This window comes from Arvicola amphibius, chromosome 6 (assembly GCF_903992535.2).
Source record: "Arvicola amphibius chromosome 6, mArvAmp1.2, whole genome shotgun sequence".
In the NCBI taxonomy this organism is placed as follows: Eukaryota; Metazoa; Chordata; class Mammalia; order Rodentia; family Cricetidae; genus Arvicola; species Arvicola amphibius.
This window is the reverse complement of record NC_052052.2, coordinates 8,352,501-8,368,989: the sequence shown is the minus strand read 5'-3', so window position 1 is coordinate 8,368,989 and position 16,489 is coordinate 8,352,501. Positions and strand designations below refer to the sequence as shown.

The 16,489-nt window shown below is 45.1% G+C and overlaps 1 protein-coding gene across 1 annotated transcript; it reads left to right on the top strand.

Moving 5' to 3' along the window:
• The first annotated feature begins 14,538 nt into the window (after positions 1–14,538).
• Positions 14,539–15,382, top strand: Nppb (natriuretic peptide B). The gene is made up of 3 exons (XM_042055277.1): positions 14,539–14,664; positions 14,873–15,095; positions 15,291–15,382. Exons 1-3 carry the CDS (start codon positions 14,539–14,541, stop codon positions 15,380–15,382), a joined length of 441 nt encoding a protein of 146 aa, XP_041911211.1.
• Positions 15,383–16,489: the final 1,107 nt, after the last annotated feature.

Below are 16,489 nucleotides of genomic sequence, written 5' to 3'. Positions count from 1 at the left end.
CATTTGGACAGAGTGTCAAGCCATCAGTTCGAGGCCTTGGGGAAGGACATGTTCCAATATAATAAAAACTAAGAATGATTTCTGGCCAAGATGTGGTGGCTCATGCCTTTAATCCCAGCACTCAGAAGGCAGAGGTAGACAAGATCTCTTTGAGTTCAAGGCCGACCTGGTCTACAGAGTGAGTTTCAGGACAGTCAGAGCTACACAGAGAAACCGTGGTCTTGGAAAAACAAAACAAAACTAAACAAAAAGAAAGGAGGTTTTCTGGACACTGGTCCTTCCATTCTCATAGGATGTGCGTGTTCACCAGCTACCAGGTGTGTTAGCTATGTGGAGCTTTTCAGAGGATGTGTAGCAGGAAGGATGAGCAGGAACTGGAGAGGAAGACAGGCAATCAGCTATGCATGTGGAACAGGTGTTCACCTCCTGGGCTTTAACGAGCTCTTTTTCTGAAGGAGTTTTAAAATTCCCTCACTTGTTTGCTTGCTTGCTTGCTTTTACATTTTATTTTTCCTCTTATTAAAAAAATATGTAAATAGGGGAATGTAGAAATGACCCAGCAGTTAAGAGCACTGGCTGCTCTCCCAGAGGACCTGAGTTCAATTCCTAGCACCCTCCCCCCCAGGGCAGCATAGGACTGTGCAAAATCAGCTCCAGGTGATCTGATGCTCTCTCCAGGCTCTGTGGGCCCCAGGTACTTACACAGTCCACTTGCAGCCAAAACACCCATACACATACAATTATTTTAATGAAACATATTTAAACAGACATAGTGTGGGTACAGTACAACACTTAGAAAGGAGACCAAAAAAGAATAACACTCAGGGGTAGGGCGGTGGTGGTGAACACCTTTAATCTCAGCACTGGGGAGGCAGAGGCAGGTGGATCTCTGTGAGTTTGAGGCCAGCCTGGTCTACAGAGGGAGTTCCAGGACAGCTAGGCCAGCCTGGTCTACAGAGGGAGTTCCAGGACAGCTAGGACTATTACAGAGAAACCCTGTCTTGAAAACTAACCCCAACAAAAAATTATTATATGTATAACTGCCTGACCTGTAGGATTGTGTGGTATACCTGTAATATGCTTAATATTATAATAAGCAAAAAAGGTTTCATTTTCTTAGAGACATATGCTAGACCATTATCTGTCTTTTTTTAAAAAAAAAAACTTTATTTAACTTTATTTTATGCACACTGGTATAATGATGTCAGATTTTCTGGAACTGGAGTTACAGACAGCTGCGAGCTGCCATGTGGGTGCTGGGAATTGAACCCAGGTCCTCTGGAGGAGCAGTCAGTGCCCTTAACCACTGAGCCATCTCACCAGCCCCCATTATCTGTCTTTATTTGTGCAGGTATACCCGTGATGGCCATAACTTCTAATAAATGTGTGATTACTAAATCAGCCTTTTCTCATCTTAAAGCAGTTGCCCATTAAAAACCTGAATAAGTGTCAATGATGTCGTGTACATTTTTAATTTTCCAAATTCTGTAAAGTGGAACACATTTATTTGCCAGATTTCATTCCTTTGAGTACCCTTTGGGTTAGTCCCTGCAGGTAACAGTGTTTGGTTATAGAAAGAGCAAGTAGGACATCTCTTTATAATCTCCTTAGCTTGTTGTCATGTAATAGAAAACTCTTTCTTTAAACCTTTGCTATTGACATGATTTTTTTATGGAATTCTGAGGCCTTTGACACACTTCTAATCAGTATTCAATCAATTTCTTCATTACCTTGTGCTAGAGGACCTGGCAGACCCATATAGGCTCAGATGTGTGTTACGTATATAGGACAAAGCCTAGTCCTGGTTGTATCTTGAACTTGTATAAATAATGAAGTCAATTCTGTATCATCTGGTATAAATTCAGCAGTTTCAGTATGCAAGACAATTCTTTCTGCATATTGTGAATTAGTAACTATATTAAGAGATTTTTTAAAAATCTCTTAGCACCATGAGAATAGCATATAATTCTGCCTTTTGGACAGAATTATAAGGACTTTGTTCCACCTTACTTAAATCTTCTGGTTTGTAACCTGTCTTTCCTGATTTATTTGCATCAGTATAGAATGCTTGGGCTCCAATTATTGGTGTATTCTGTACAATGTGGGGAAGGATTCAAGTAGTTGTCTTTATAAGGTTAATTCTATCACTTTTGGGATAATTGCTATTAATCTCTCCTAAAAAATTTGCACAAGCTCTTTTCCAAGGTTCATTGTCTTCCCATAATTTTTTAAATTTCATCAGAATTAAAAGGCACTATAATCTCTGCTGGGTCTATGCCTGCTAGTTGACAAAGTCTCAATTTTCATTTTATAATTAATTCAGAGAATTTTTCCACATAAGTTTTTGATTTTTTACTTGGTTTACATGGTAAAAAAGTATTCATTCTAAGATAATATCTTTCCTTTGCATTAAAATTCCTGTAGGGAAAATTCTAGAAAGCAATATGGCTAAAATGCAATTAAGATTTGGATTCACCCTATCCACATGTGCCTCCTGTAATTTCTTCAACAATAATCAATTCCTTTTCCACTTCAGCTGTTAATTCTCTGGGACTATTTAAGTCTTTTTCACCATCTAAGGTTTTGTTTAATTGAACTATTAGATCAAATGTTATTCCAACAGCTGGTTGTAGACTGGAAATATCTCCTAACAATATTTGAAAGTCATTCAGAGTCTGCAATCAGTCTCTCCTAATTTGTGCCTTTTGTGTTCTAATTTTTTGTAAACCTATATTTTTTACCTTTATTGAGCTCTACATTTTTCTCTGCTCCCCTCCCTGCCTCTTCCCTTCGACCCTCCCCCAAGGTCCCCATGCTCCCAATTTACTCAGGAGATCTTGTCTTTTTCCCATGTAGTTTAGATCTATGTAAGTCTCTCTTAGTGCTATAAACCTATTTTAAAACATGGGTAATTTACAGAATCTCCTCTCTGTATTTTTTTTTTCAGGAGCAATTTGTAATCCCCATTTTGGCAAAACTTTCTTTACTTCTTCAAACATTCTTTCTAAAGTATCTGTTTCAATCAGATAGCAAAACGTCATCCATGTAATGGTAAATTATAGATTTAGGAATTTTTTTTAACATTTTATTTCCAATGGCTAACTTACAACATATTGGCATAGGATGAGGTTACTGAGCATTCCCTGTGGAAGTATAGTCTGCTGATATCTGTTAGTAGGTTGAGAATTATTATAAGTAGGCACTGTGAAGGCAAATTTTTCTTTGTTCTTTTCTTGTAAAGGTATAGTGAAGAAACAATCTTTTAAATCAATAACTATAAGAGGCCATCCTTTTGGTAATAGAGAAGGCAGAAGAATTCCAGATTGTAGAAGACCCAAAGGTTTAATTACCTTATTGACAGCTCTTAGATCTGTCACCATTCTCCATTTACCAGATTTCTTTTTTTATAACAAATACAGGAGAATTCCAAGGACTGGTTGATTCTTCAATATGGTGAGCATCTAATTGCTCCTGTACCAACTGTTCTAAAGCCTGTAGTTTCTCTCTGTTAATGGCCACTATTTAGCCCATATTTATTTCTCAGTTAACCATTTTAAAGGTAGGGCCATTTGTACCTCTAAAGATTTGCTAGTTGTTTTGTGTTCTTGTACAGCCTGAATGACTGGTGACCTTTGTGAATAATACCTTATAATATCCTTCCCAGAATTATGAGTTTCTGGGACAGCAGGGATGTTAATCTGGGTATTTCATTGCTGCAGCAGGTCACAACCCCATAAATTCACTGCAATATTAGCCACATATGACCTCAGCCTTCCTCTATATCCTTCTGGCCCTATGCATCCAACCCATCTTGTGCTTTGTTTCACTTGAGAAAGTATTCCAATTCCTAGGAATTGAGTATCTGCATCTTGAAGAGGCCAGTTTGGATGCCAGGATTCTGGAGTAATGATACTTACATCTGCACCTGTGTCTATCAAACCCACAGTTACAATGCCATTTATACATCCTCTTAGCTTTGGTCTTTGATCATTTATAGAAGTCTGCCAGAATATAGGTTTACTATTTCCTGTTGGAGTTTTTGATTTATCCTCCATGTTTATTCCATCATCCATAACAGTATGGTCTTTTACAGAAGGCTCTGGATTTTTTAATTTTCCTGGTGAGACATGTCCTCCACTCCAGACTGGGAATGACTGGACCATTTTTGACTTGGGGGCCTGCGAGAGTCCCCTAAAGGAGTTTCCTGATGATATTGGATTGCCTTGTCTGTCTTTTGTTGATCTGCATTCATTGGTCCAATGTAGACCACACCTTTTGCCACACCCTCTTCATATACCTGAAGGCTGAGTCTTTCTATTCTTGCCATTCCCAGAGGAGATATTATTCCTAGGAATTCCTTGTCTACAATCCTTTCTCAGATGTCCATTCTACTAAATTTGGCATTTTGATGTCTTCTCATACCTTTGGAAATTGCTTCTCCTCCCCAAGATTCAGTATTATAGTCAAATGTCTCAATGTTCATTGTATGCAGGATCTATTCATCCACAGGTGCTGATCTAACCTATAAAGGCCCCAGTATCTTTTTGCATTCTAAGTTGGTATTTTCAAAAGCCAGAGATTCAATAAGTACTCATCTAGATTCTAGGTGTGTTACTCCTATTTGTACAGCCTTAGTTAATCTTTGTCAAAAGTCATTAAAATGTTCTCTCTGGCCCTGTTTAACCATGGTATATGATTCAATTAATTTTCTTAGTTCTTGAATCCTGTCCCAAGCATTTAAGGCTGCTTTGTGGCATAGGGACAAGATTTGTTCATTGTAAAAAGCTTGAGCCTGTGGGTCAGAATAAGTGCCCTCACAAAGAATTTAATCTTGGGAAGTCTCAAGTCCTTTTGCTTTTCCCTGTTGGTCTAAAATTTTAGCCTCTTCTCTGAAATAACATTTAAATATCAGTTTGCCACTGACCACCCCAGCTGGGTATGGGATTTTCTGGGATGTGGTTCCTCAAATACTAGGTGGGTAAGGATTCAGCAGTAATAAACAGAAACAAACACAGAGGCAGTTTGAATCTGAGTGTATTTTGCTGCTCTCAAGCAAGGGTTTTTATGTAAGAAAAACAGGTATTACAATTTTAAAAGATGTGTCCAGTGAAGCAGTCACAAAGAATAACTATCATAATCATCTGGCACAAGAAAACACAAAATCAATCAGGTATTACATTTTCTAAATAGTGGGTTCAAAGAATCAAGTATGAATAGAACAGATAACATCATAATCACTAAACAGAACAAAATACAAAAAAAATCACTATAGTTAATGGCAAACTTTCAGGAGCGAGTTCAAAAAGTCTTCAGGGGCACTTGGTTATGACCCCTAGGTCCTGATCAAGTTAATAAATTTCCATGAGTAATCCTTATCTAACATCTAGCTTCTGTCTTATTAAAAATCCTCAAAGTTCAATTTAAAACTATACTTAAACAATGTTTTCTATACTACAATGTCAGAGTCAACCTCATCTACACATGCACAGCCATACAAGTTGTTGAAAGGATATTCTATCAAAGTATTATTTTGTAATTATGTAAATGATTATAAAGCAAAGCACTGAATCTCTCAGAGAAGAGGTCATGGCCAGTGACCCCATTTCAAGGGGTGGCTTCTTATCCAATTTTCTCACTTAAAATCTTGGCCCAGGCTATCAGGAACATCTCGTAAATATAGAAAAGGAATAGAAGAAGATAAAGCAGACAATCTGCCGTGAGAACTACAGCTCAATATTTGTCTCCAGCTAGAGAGTTCCACAACCGGTTCCAGGAGACCTCCTCCCTTTGGAGTCTAACGCCTCAGTCTGTGGAATTTGTCACACAGAATCTACTGGGGTTGGTGTGGCATCAGTTGAGGCCCGTCACCCATGACTGCTGAAACTAACTGAAGCCGGTCATGTGGTATCACCTTAATGCTAGAAGTCCATGTCTTTATCAGAAAGCAAACATAAGCTACTACTGCTTGCTTATTTTCTTTTAGATCATTCATTCCTATAGGTATCCATCTACCTTCTTTGGACCCTTTTGGGCCTTTAGAACTTGATGCTTTGTCAGAGTAGATTACAGGGTAGGAAGCTAAAACCCTGGGTAAGTCATCTCTGACGGCTACTGGCGATGTTGAATCCTGTCCTTGTGCCTTCTTTTCCTGTTCATCAGCTCCAATTATTTCCTCAGTCATTTCAAATCTTTTTACTACTTGTTGGGAGCAGTGAGACAACAGATTCTGAATTTCTTGTAATCCCCTGATCTGAGTGCCTACAGCTGCTCTGAGCACGAGACCTTCAGGAGTTCCTGATGACAGGAGAGTGGTTTCTGGTGGGTTTGGCTGGGGTGTGGCTATCTCTATATAATCTGCCCCTGAACACAATAAAGGGGGCATTATTGGGGAATTCAAGGATGACCCGTGTCGCTGTCTGTGTGTGTATGTGTATTTTAACCTCCTGCCCCTTGCCCGAATCTTGCAGAAATTCCGCTATCTCGGTGGAGACCTTCAATTGCCGGGCATCGCACCCCTGTGTCTGCGTTCGGTGCGCTGGCACCCAGTTCACAAGATTCGGACAAGGGGCCGGAGGTTAAAATACACAAACGCACACAGACAGACAGACAGCGACACGGTCATCCTTGAATTCCCCAAGACTACTGTCTTTTGTAAAGTCTGAATCTCCTGACCTGTATATATTTCTAGTGATTTCATTGAGGCATCTAGCCTCTGGTCCTCATTCTGTACATGTGATTCCAAGGTCTGAAGTTTTTCCTTTAAAGATAACACCTCATCCTTGGACATTATTTGGATAGCATGCAGATTGCCTTCCTGGAGAGATACTTTATTTGCTAACCTATCATAACTTTTTAACAAATTTTGATTGTCAAATTCAACAGTATGAATTCTTTCAGATAATTTCCCAGCACCCTTTAACATGGATTCAATTTTTTCTGTCCAAGTAATGCTACCCTTTTCAATAGTATTAATTTTTCAAGTAACTTTTGATTTTCAATGGTATTAATCCTGTCAGCTAGCTGTTTATTATTAGTCTGTAAAGACTGCATCATTTCTAAAAGTGCCTCATTCTTGACTCTGTTATCAAACCATTTTCTTTTTTTTTTGTTTTTTGAGACAGGGTTTCCCTGTAGTTTCTAGAGCCTGTCCTGGAACTAGCTCTTGTAGACCAGGCTGGCCTCGAACTCAGAGATCTGCCTGCCTCTGCCTCCCGAGTGCTGGGATTAAAGGCATGTGCCACCACTGCCCGGCTGTAATAATCTTTATTGTCCAGCAGGTGTCATGGTTGCAGAGTCGCAACCATTAGTGGTGCAAGCGGTGGTGATAAGAACGGTCCTGAGCCGCTTTGGTTTCCCCATCTTGGTGCTGGTTAAATACTGAGAAATAGGCTTCGCTTGACAAATTAAAAGCAATTCCATCAATTCCATACATGGAGCAAGAAGCCCAGAACTCAGGAGACCCGGAGTACAAAACGGAAGCTGCACAAGTCACCACGCGGCAGAGAATGCAGGCGTGGGGGGGGTGTGTATGCGCAAGCTTGGGAAATTTCCAAGTTGCCAACGCAGTTAACTTCACTGTGGTGGGGGTTTAAAAAAAACAAAAACAAAAAAAAAAAAAAAAAACCACTTAGTAGGTAAAAGCAAGCCAAACGGGCAGGGGTGGGAAACTTTCAGAGTTGTGAACAGGTTAGGCCTTTAAGCAGGTCCATCCAGTCAGTATGGAGTTTGGATCCACGTGGGGAACCAGATGATTAAAGGAAATCCCACACCAGCTAATAATTGAGTATAACAGACGGTTATTTATTTAGGGATAGACTCACAGAAGGGGGAACAGCAATCGAATCCCTTAGCTGGAAGAGAGGCAGGATGCACACTTTACTTTGGCAAATACAGGATAAGAGGCCACGCCCAAGTGGGTGGGTAACTTAAAGGCTATGGCTGTAGGAATTTCTACAGTAAGGGTCACTCACGTTGACTTTACTGGGTTAAGGGGTCACTCACATTCAGTGGGACTTCCCCTTCCCTAATGGCAGAGATCCAATTTCTGAGCAAGGATGTATTCTGAGATTCTGGGTGGCCATGATGGGAGTCATTACTTTTCTTTGTATGATGCCCCTTTCTTTTCTTCTAATTACATTCATTTGTCTTGTGTGCATGTCACATGTAGAACTCGGAGGACAGCCGTGGCAGTCATTTCTCTCCTTCCTCCATGTGAGCCCTGGGGATCAAACTTTGGTTGTGAGGTTTGGCGGCAAGCTTCTTTGATCCCTCAACCATCTTACCAGCCCTACCCATTCCTGGTCTTACGTCACACCTTGCTTTCCCAGCCCCTTACATTGCCCTGTATGACCCTTTAAATGGGGAGAGGGCCAGTCCAGATATCAACTATCCAGGAAGATTCAGCCAGCTTGGTAAGAAAGGCTCAAAGTCTGGGTCTGAGCCATGATTGCTGCCTTCACTGGGGAGTAAGGTTATGGGAGAAGAGCCAGCTAAAGGGCTTTTGGAGCCCTTCCAAGACCTCCCCTTCCCGTGATGGGGCTGTCACAGGATTCCTTCCGGTATGTCATCCCTCTCCAGCACAGTGTGTCCTCCCTCCAAGGACTCTATTAATATCCCTCATGTGTGTGCCACTCACCTTCTCTGTCCTCACATGTGTCCCCTATTCCAAGCGATTCATGAATGTGGCCACTCCCAGTGAGACCAGCACTCTCCTTCTCTCCTGTACCCCCTCTTTGCTTTTCTATCCCCCAACATCCGTGGTTGACTGGCCATCATGGGGTTCACACTTGCAATAAGAGGTAGCCTCCAAAGAGATACAGTCGTGTCTTAGCTAATGGAACTTGAACATGGGACTGTATCTGAAAGGAATGTTCTTGAATAAACAGTGAAATAAAAACATCACAAAGTAAGGTCCCCTGGATGTAAGGTAGACCCTAAATCCCAATGGAGATTGTCTTTTTTTCTTTTCACCGAGACAAGACTTTATTTTTTTTCTCGGTCGTTTTCTTGAAGACAAGACTTTATATAGCCCAGGCTTTATTGTGTAGTCAAAGACAACCTTGAACCCTGATTGTCCTGTCTCTACACCCCAAGTAACGGGTGCATGCTACCACTTCCAGGATTTGCTCACTAGAGACCAAATCCAGTGCCTCGGGCCCTCAGCAAGTACTGTACCAACAAAGCTACTGTACCAACAAAGCTACAGCCCCAGCCCTTAAAGGGGAAAGAAGGTTGAGAGAGTTTTACTAAGTAGACCAGGCTGATCTTGAACTGGCTTTGTGGCCCAAGCTGGCCTCAGACTTGCAGCCATCTCCCTGCCTCAGCCTCCTTAGTGTTGAAACCGTGGGCATCAGTCTCTATACCTAGCTCAATGACAAGTGTGCTTATAAAAGAAACGCATAGAGTTATGAGACACAGAGAACGCTACATGGAGACAGAGATGGGGGTGAGCTGTCTACAAGTCAAAGGCTACCTGGAGCCACCAGACCTTTGGAAGAGGCATGGAAGTGTTCTCCGAGCTAGAGAGGTGGTGACAGCTGGCCTACACCTTGACTTTGGGTTTCTGGTAAAAAACAGGGTCTTTGCACTGGCCACTCCCTCTGCCTGCAGCACTCTTTCCTCATTGGCAGAGCCTTGGCACTGGCCACTCCCTCTTCCTGCAGCACTCTTTCCTCATTGGCAGAGCCTCAACTGTTGCCTGGTCTTCCTGTTTACATCGCCACAATCCCCAGCAACTTCACTTTTTCTCTTAGAGGCATCATTTCTAGTACCTGAACCAACTTCAGCATTTGGCTAATTGCTGTCTCCTCGCTCCTGAATGTAAATCTCTTTTAGGATTGGGATTTGGGGCTGGAGAGATGGCTCAGCAGTTAAGAGCACTGGCTGCTGCTCCAGAGGACCCAGGTTCAATTCCCAGCAACCACATGGCAGCTAACAACTGTCTGTACCTCCAGCTTCAGCGAATCTGGCACATTTACACTGACATACATGAGAACAAAGTACCAACGCACATAAAAATAAATAAAATCTCAAGTCAGGCAGTGGTGGTGCACGTCTTTAATCCCAGCACTTGGGAGGCAGAGACAGGTGGATCTCTGTGAATTCAAGGCCAACCTGGTCTACAGAATGAGTTCCAGGATGGACAGGCTCCAAAGTTACAGGGAAATCCTGTCTTGAAAAGCCATAATAATAATAATAATAATAATAATAATAATAATAATAATAATAATAATGCCGGGCGGTGGTGGCGCACGCCTTTAATCCCAGCACTCGGGAGGCAGAGGCAGACGGATCTCTGTGAGTTCGAGGCCAACCTGGTCTACAAGAGCTAGTTCCAGGACAGGCTCCAAAGCCACAGAGAAACTCTGTTTCAAAAAACCAAAAAAAAAATAATAATAACAATAACAAATAAATAAATATATTTTTAAAAAGACAGGGAGTCATCTCTTGTCCACTGCTGTCTCCACAGCCCCAACAGCAGAGCAGGTTTTGATACATGTTTATTAATGAATAAATGAGAGATTTTCTCATAGAAGTGCAGATACTACAGAGACGTGCTGTGGAGTGCTCACTTCTGGGTGACCATGTCCACTTTCCTAGTCCCTGTAGGGGGACAAGCTGCTAGAGTTTCCAACTGGAAAGACCTGGAGGCCAACCAGTCACTTCCTGACCCCTGTCCTTTTTAGAGCCTCTAGTCCCCTCTGAGCTATCAGGCGGGAATGGGTCATGGGTTCTTCATAGCCTGACCCAGTTCCACAGTGAGACTCTGAAGGCCAGGGACAAGGGCTGAAGACAGTCATATGTGAGTCATCCCTTATGCTTAGGGCTGGTACGTCCTAGCGCCCAGCACAGAGATAGTAGCTAAGGGTATGTGACAAGCCAAACGGACATCCTAAAATAAGTCGCTAGCAGGGTCATGTGACTTCCCTAGCAGGGTCATGTGACTGCCTTGGCTCCTTCTTGTCCCATTTCCATTCTCTGAAACCCTTTCATCGTTTCCATGTAGAGGGACAGCTCAGCTACTCTGTCCCGGGGCAATGAGAGAATGGTCTCAGGGGCAGTCATGAGGGCCACTGAAGCTCAAAAGTGGGAAGGGTGGCTCAAGGATGTGGCTCAGTTGGCAGAGTGCTTGCTTAGCATACGGGCAAACACTCTATTAACTGAACTACAGGCCCTGCCAGAGTGCCAAACGCAGGATCGCACACCAGCTACACAAGCACACTGACAGGGAACTGTTCTCCTGGCCTTCCCACGGAGATTTGTTTTTAAATGTGCAGAGGCAGACCAAACACCATGGCTGGGGGATACACTTGGAAGATTGGCACCATAAGCCACCATGCTCTGGGTGACTTTTTATGTAGAAGACAATCATCCAAGCAACTGAAGAGTGGGAGTATGCCTCCTGAACAGAGCTCAAGGTACAGTGCCTGCCTAGGATGCTGGAAGCCCTGCGACCAATCTCCAGCCAGCATAACACAGGCCTCGTGGTGTGCACCTGCGACCCTGATGCTTGAGAAGTGGAAACAGGAAGATCTGAAATGTTAGGCCAGCCTGGGCTAACCTGTTTCATATACTCCTTTAAAGACAGCACTCTGGGAGCAGAGACAGGTAGATCTCTGTGAGTTAAAGGTCATCCTTGTCTACAAAGTGAGTTCCAGGTCCACTAAGGACTCACAATCAGACCTTGTCTCAAACCAGCAACAACAAAATAAATGGGGGCTAAAAGAGGTGCCAAATCCCCTGGAGCTGGAGTTATAAGTAGTTGTGAGCCACCATGTGGGTGCTGGAAACCGAACCTGGGTCCTCTGGAAGAGCAGCCAGTGCTCCAAACCACCCCAGCCACCTCTCCAGCCCTGGGGAGTATTTTACTGTGTTAACTGAAGTGAGAAGACACTACCCACTGTGGGTGGCACAATCCCATGGATGCGATCCTGGACTGTGTAAGTGGAGAGAGAACACATGAATTCACTGTTCTCTTCTTCCTGGTTGTGGGTGTGATGTGGCCAGATGCTTCAAGCACCTGCCACTGAAGCATGATTAAATGAAACATGATTTTTTTTTTGGTTTTTCGAGACAGGGTTTCTCTGCAGCTTTAGAGCCTGTCCTGGAGCTAGCTCTTGTAGACCAGGCTGGTCTCGAACTCACAGAAATCCGCCTGCCTCTGCCTCCCGAGTGCTGGGATTAAAGGCGTGCGCCACCACCGCCCGGCATGAAACATGATTAATAAAAACTCAGGGCCTGAAGATCTGAAAAGCAAAACAGCCAACCACTGGCTCTTACCTCGACTTCAGTCTGAAATGGCGATTCTGCCTCCAGGAATCTCAGAATGAGACTGTGTTTGAGAGCTGTCTCCTCCCATCTTATACTACTCTCTAGGGCTGGGATTAAAGGTGTGCACCGCCATCATTAAAGGCATGCACTGCCCAGTTTCTATGGCAACTAGTGTGGCTACTGAGATTAAAGGTGTGTGTCATTGTGCTACTGAGATTAAAGGTGTGTGTTACCAAAATCTGGTCTGTAAGGCTGACCAGTGGGACTGCTTTACTCTCAGATCTTCAGGCAGTCTTTATTTATTAAAATATAGTTGAAACGCCACTACATGCCGCCATGACTTCCCTGTCATGGCACAAACTGGCTGACAAGAACGCTGACTGAAATGACAGGAGGAGCCATCTCAGAGGGGACCCTGGGCTCTATTAGGAACTTGGCTGGAGGCCATTTGTATGATATTTTAGCTAAGACTCTGGCTTCATTCTGCCTGTGTCCTGGGAACTTAATGAAGCTGGATTTGGGGGAGGTGGGCTAATTGTTTCTCAGAGGCAAAGTGTGTGAGAAAGGTGTGGGACCCAGTGCTCTGCACTGGGACAGTAGCAGGGGATGCCTTGTGGTTAAAGGCTTCAACTCATGAAAATACAAGATCGCGTACAAGGAGAAGGCCTGGGCTGAGACTGGGTCTGAGGGGAGTCTCTGCCCCTCAAAAGCAGCTCTAGGTGGCTGTTTCCCTAGGGTCAGAATGCAAGAGCTCCTGCAAACTTCCTCCAAGGCCCAGACTCCAGCCCAAGCCTGTAGAAGAACCTGGTAGTTTACTCCAAATGTTACTGGTTTTGGAGTCATGAGCTTCTTTTTTGCTTGTTCTGTTTTTCAGGACAGGGTCTCTTTGTGTAGCCCTGGCTGTCCTAGCACTCACTCTGTAGACCAGGCTGACTTTGAATTCATAGAGATCCACCTGCCTCTGCCTCCTGAGTGCTGGAATTAAAGGCATGTGCCACCACCTCATGGCAAGTCATGAGCTTCCAACTATTCACTTTCCCCAGCTCTGCCTCCCCTTTCCCCACCGTCATTCCTGATCTTCTTCCTCCTTCACCACCCTGACAAAGGTTGACACAGATTCTGCAGAAGGGGTAGTGACATTGGTCACACACACTTGGAAGGTGTAGACCCAGGGCCTCCGTTCCTCGGAATCTCATTTCTCATCTGAGGTGGGAGGCTGGTGAGTTAGGGAATCGTCACTCGTGGGTGATCAGATAAGAACACTGGGGAGAGGCCCTTCCCACACCTCTAGTGTCTAGGCACCCTTTCTCTTCCACTCATGGTGGGGGAGGAGACTTTGGCATCTGGAGATGCCCCAGAAGGCATTTCTACATGACCTCATCTCTGGGCCAGGCTCTCAAAATTCTATCCTAATCAGTTCTCCTCATTAAGGGTGGAAAGAGGGCCGGAATTCCAGAAGTTTCTTGTCACGTCTCAGTTTTTAGTCAGTTGATGCTGGAGAGTGAGCATCCTTGACCAGAAAGCTTCACCGGAGTTTGGGGGCGGGGGGTATCAGAAAGCGAGGCAGGGTATCTATCAGAGCAGTGTGTGAGCTGCCTCACGTAGATCCTTCTGGCCCCAATGAGGAGAGAAAGAGCATGTGTGCAGCTCACTCGCGGCGATCAGAACCAAGGACAGCTACCAGGGTGCAGAAGCAGTGCAGTCCAGCCGTCCAGCCTGGAAGCCAGGCAGGGCAGGTTCTGAGGACACTCTCCCCGGAAGGCTGGTGATGGTGGGTGTTGTCTGGGAGTGTATTCAATGAGTCACCCATAAGCCCCACACTCGCCGCAGGCTGGGGAAGCTGGGGCTCTCCCTGCCATTTCCAATAGGGGTGGGGCAGGATGGCTGTAAAAGGCCCTCAGATTGTTGCAGGAAAGGAGGGAGCAGGAAAACAGGGATGTGCTAGTGTCCCCCGCACACTCCCACCCTAGCCCGGCCCATTTCTATACAAGGCCCGCTCTCCTCAGCCTCCACCCACTACGAATACTCCACACAGGCACAGAGGGGGGAATTCTCAGGCCCTGAGTTCAGCAGGCAGGAATGTGGCTGATAAATCAGAGATAACCCCACCCCCACTCCGTGAGAGGGCTGGCCGGACACCCAACCCCGGGGATAAAAGGCAGAGCCACTCGCAGCTGAAGAAACCAGAATACAATCTGCTTGAGCAGGTGGGACAAGAGAGAGAGAACAAGCCACTTCTGCAGCAGCCTGGCCTGTCAGTTCTGCGGCATGGATCTCCAGAAGGGGCTGTCCAGAATGGTTCTGTTCCTGCTTTTTCTTTATCTGTCACCGCTAGGAGGTCGCTCTCACCCTCTGGGCAGTCCTAGCCAGTCTCCTGAACGAGTCAAAATGCAGGTGAGCACTGAGTATCTGCATAGACAGGTAGGGTCGGCCCAGAGGGTTTGAGCAGCAGCAACGAAGAGGCCTCCTGTCCTTTGGGAGCTAGACTTGTGAAGCTCAGAAGCAGCAAGATTGGGTAACAGGACCCTTAACCCGTGGGTACCATGGAGGAGTGGGAAAGCCAGGTGTGTTTCTGAGGCATGGGTTCCCCATCTCATCACAGATGCTGCTGAACCTGCTGAGGGAAAAGGCACAGGAGGTGGCCCAGGGACAGCTCCTGAAGGACCGCGATCCCACAAAACCCCCCCCCAAAAGCACCCTTGGATCGCAAGACAGCACCCTCCAGGACCTGCAGAGACTTCGAAACACCAAGAAGATGCATAATTCGGGCTGCTTTGGGCAGAAGATAGACCGGATCGGCTCTGTCAGTCGTCTGGGCTGCAATGGTGAGCTCCTACCTTGCCGCTTCACTGAAAGCTGCACCCCAGCACTCCCCCATCCGCATGCACGCCGCCTTTAGAAGCCCCTAGGTTTGCTATCTGGGGTCCTTGCACAGCCTGCCCTCCACTTTGCTGACCATTTTCAGAACCAAGGCAGCCTGTCAGGAAATGTCACATGGGAGTTTCATAACGTTCTCACAGGTGACCACCTTCCATCCCAGGGGTCAGATGCTCCTCAGGGTGCAGACTGCCTGTTGGTTGGCCACCCCTTCATAGGACAAAAGGCGTTCTGAGCATTTCCCCTATCTCCCACCCTCTTTCTCCAAACTGAACTGTCAAAGGCAAAGAGCACAATCGACCTCCTTCATTGTATATATAAACTGAGTCCCAATGAGGTAGCTTTTTTCTAGAGCCCTGAACGTCGACACCCTCTGGGGACTGCAGGTGGAGGTGGTGTGTGGTAGGGGAAGCTCAGCCTCTGCCTCAATTTCACTCCCATGCCTGACATCGCCTCGTCTCACCTCTTCTCCCCACAGTGCTGAAGCGGTATTAGGAAGACTCCCGGCTGCAGATACCTGCTTCTTACTCCACCTGGAGCTCTTCCCCCAACTCTGGGACCCCCCTTTTGAAGTGATCCTATTTATTTATTTATTTTTATTTATTTATTTGGTTGTTTTCTACAAGACTGTTTCTTACCTTTGAGCACAAGGTTTCCATGGCGTAATAAACACAGCATTTCTTGCTTTTGAAAAGGATTTGTCTCTCCGCGTTTCAGTCTCTCATCTTTTTTAGTTTGTGGGTTTGTGTGTGTGTGTGTGTATGTGGTTTGTATGTTTGTCCATTTGTTCATTTTGACATGGGGTCTCTCTACATAGACCTGGCTGTCCTGGAGCTCACTCTGTAGACCAGGCTGGACCTGAACTCACAGAGATCCGCCTGCCTCTGCCTCCCGAGTGCTGGGATTAAAGTCGTGCACCACCAGGCCTGACTCCAGTCTCTCATCTTAACAAGAGAAGAAACAAACCCCACAAAATATGCATTTTCTGCAAGGTCCCAGGGCATCTTAATGGCAGGCTGAGAACACAACTCAGGGGCTGGGCCAGGGAGATGTCCGGGCTTCCCTCTTCTTCCCAGTTTTTACCATTGTGAGATATCAATCCACACCAGAAACCCTTGACTCTTTGCAGAATCTGTTTCTCAAAGTGTGTGTTTGATTCCTGGGCACAGAACAATGGGAGGATAGGCATCATGGTGCTTACCCCCCTCCCTTGCCTAGAATTCCTTCATCAAACACTCTGATATGTCACTGTTGTTTCTAGAAAACCCAACAAAGATGTCATAGTTGAGGGTTGTGTGTGTGTGTGTGTACATGCATGTGTGTGCTCAAGGGCTCATGTTTG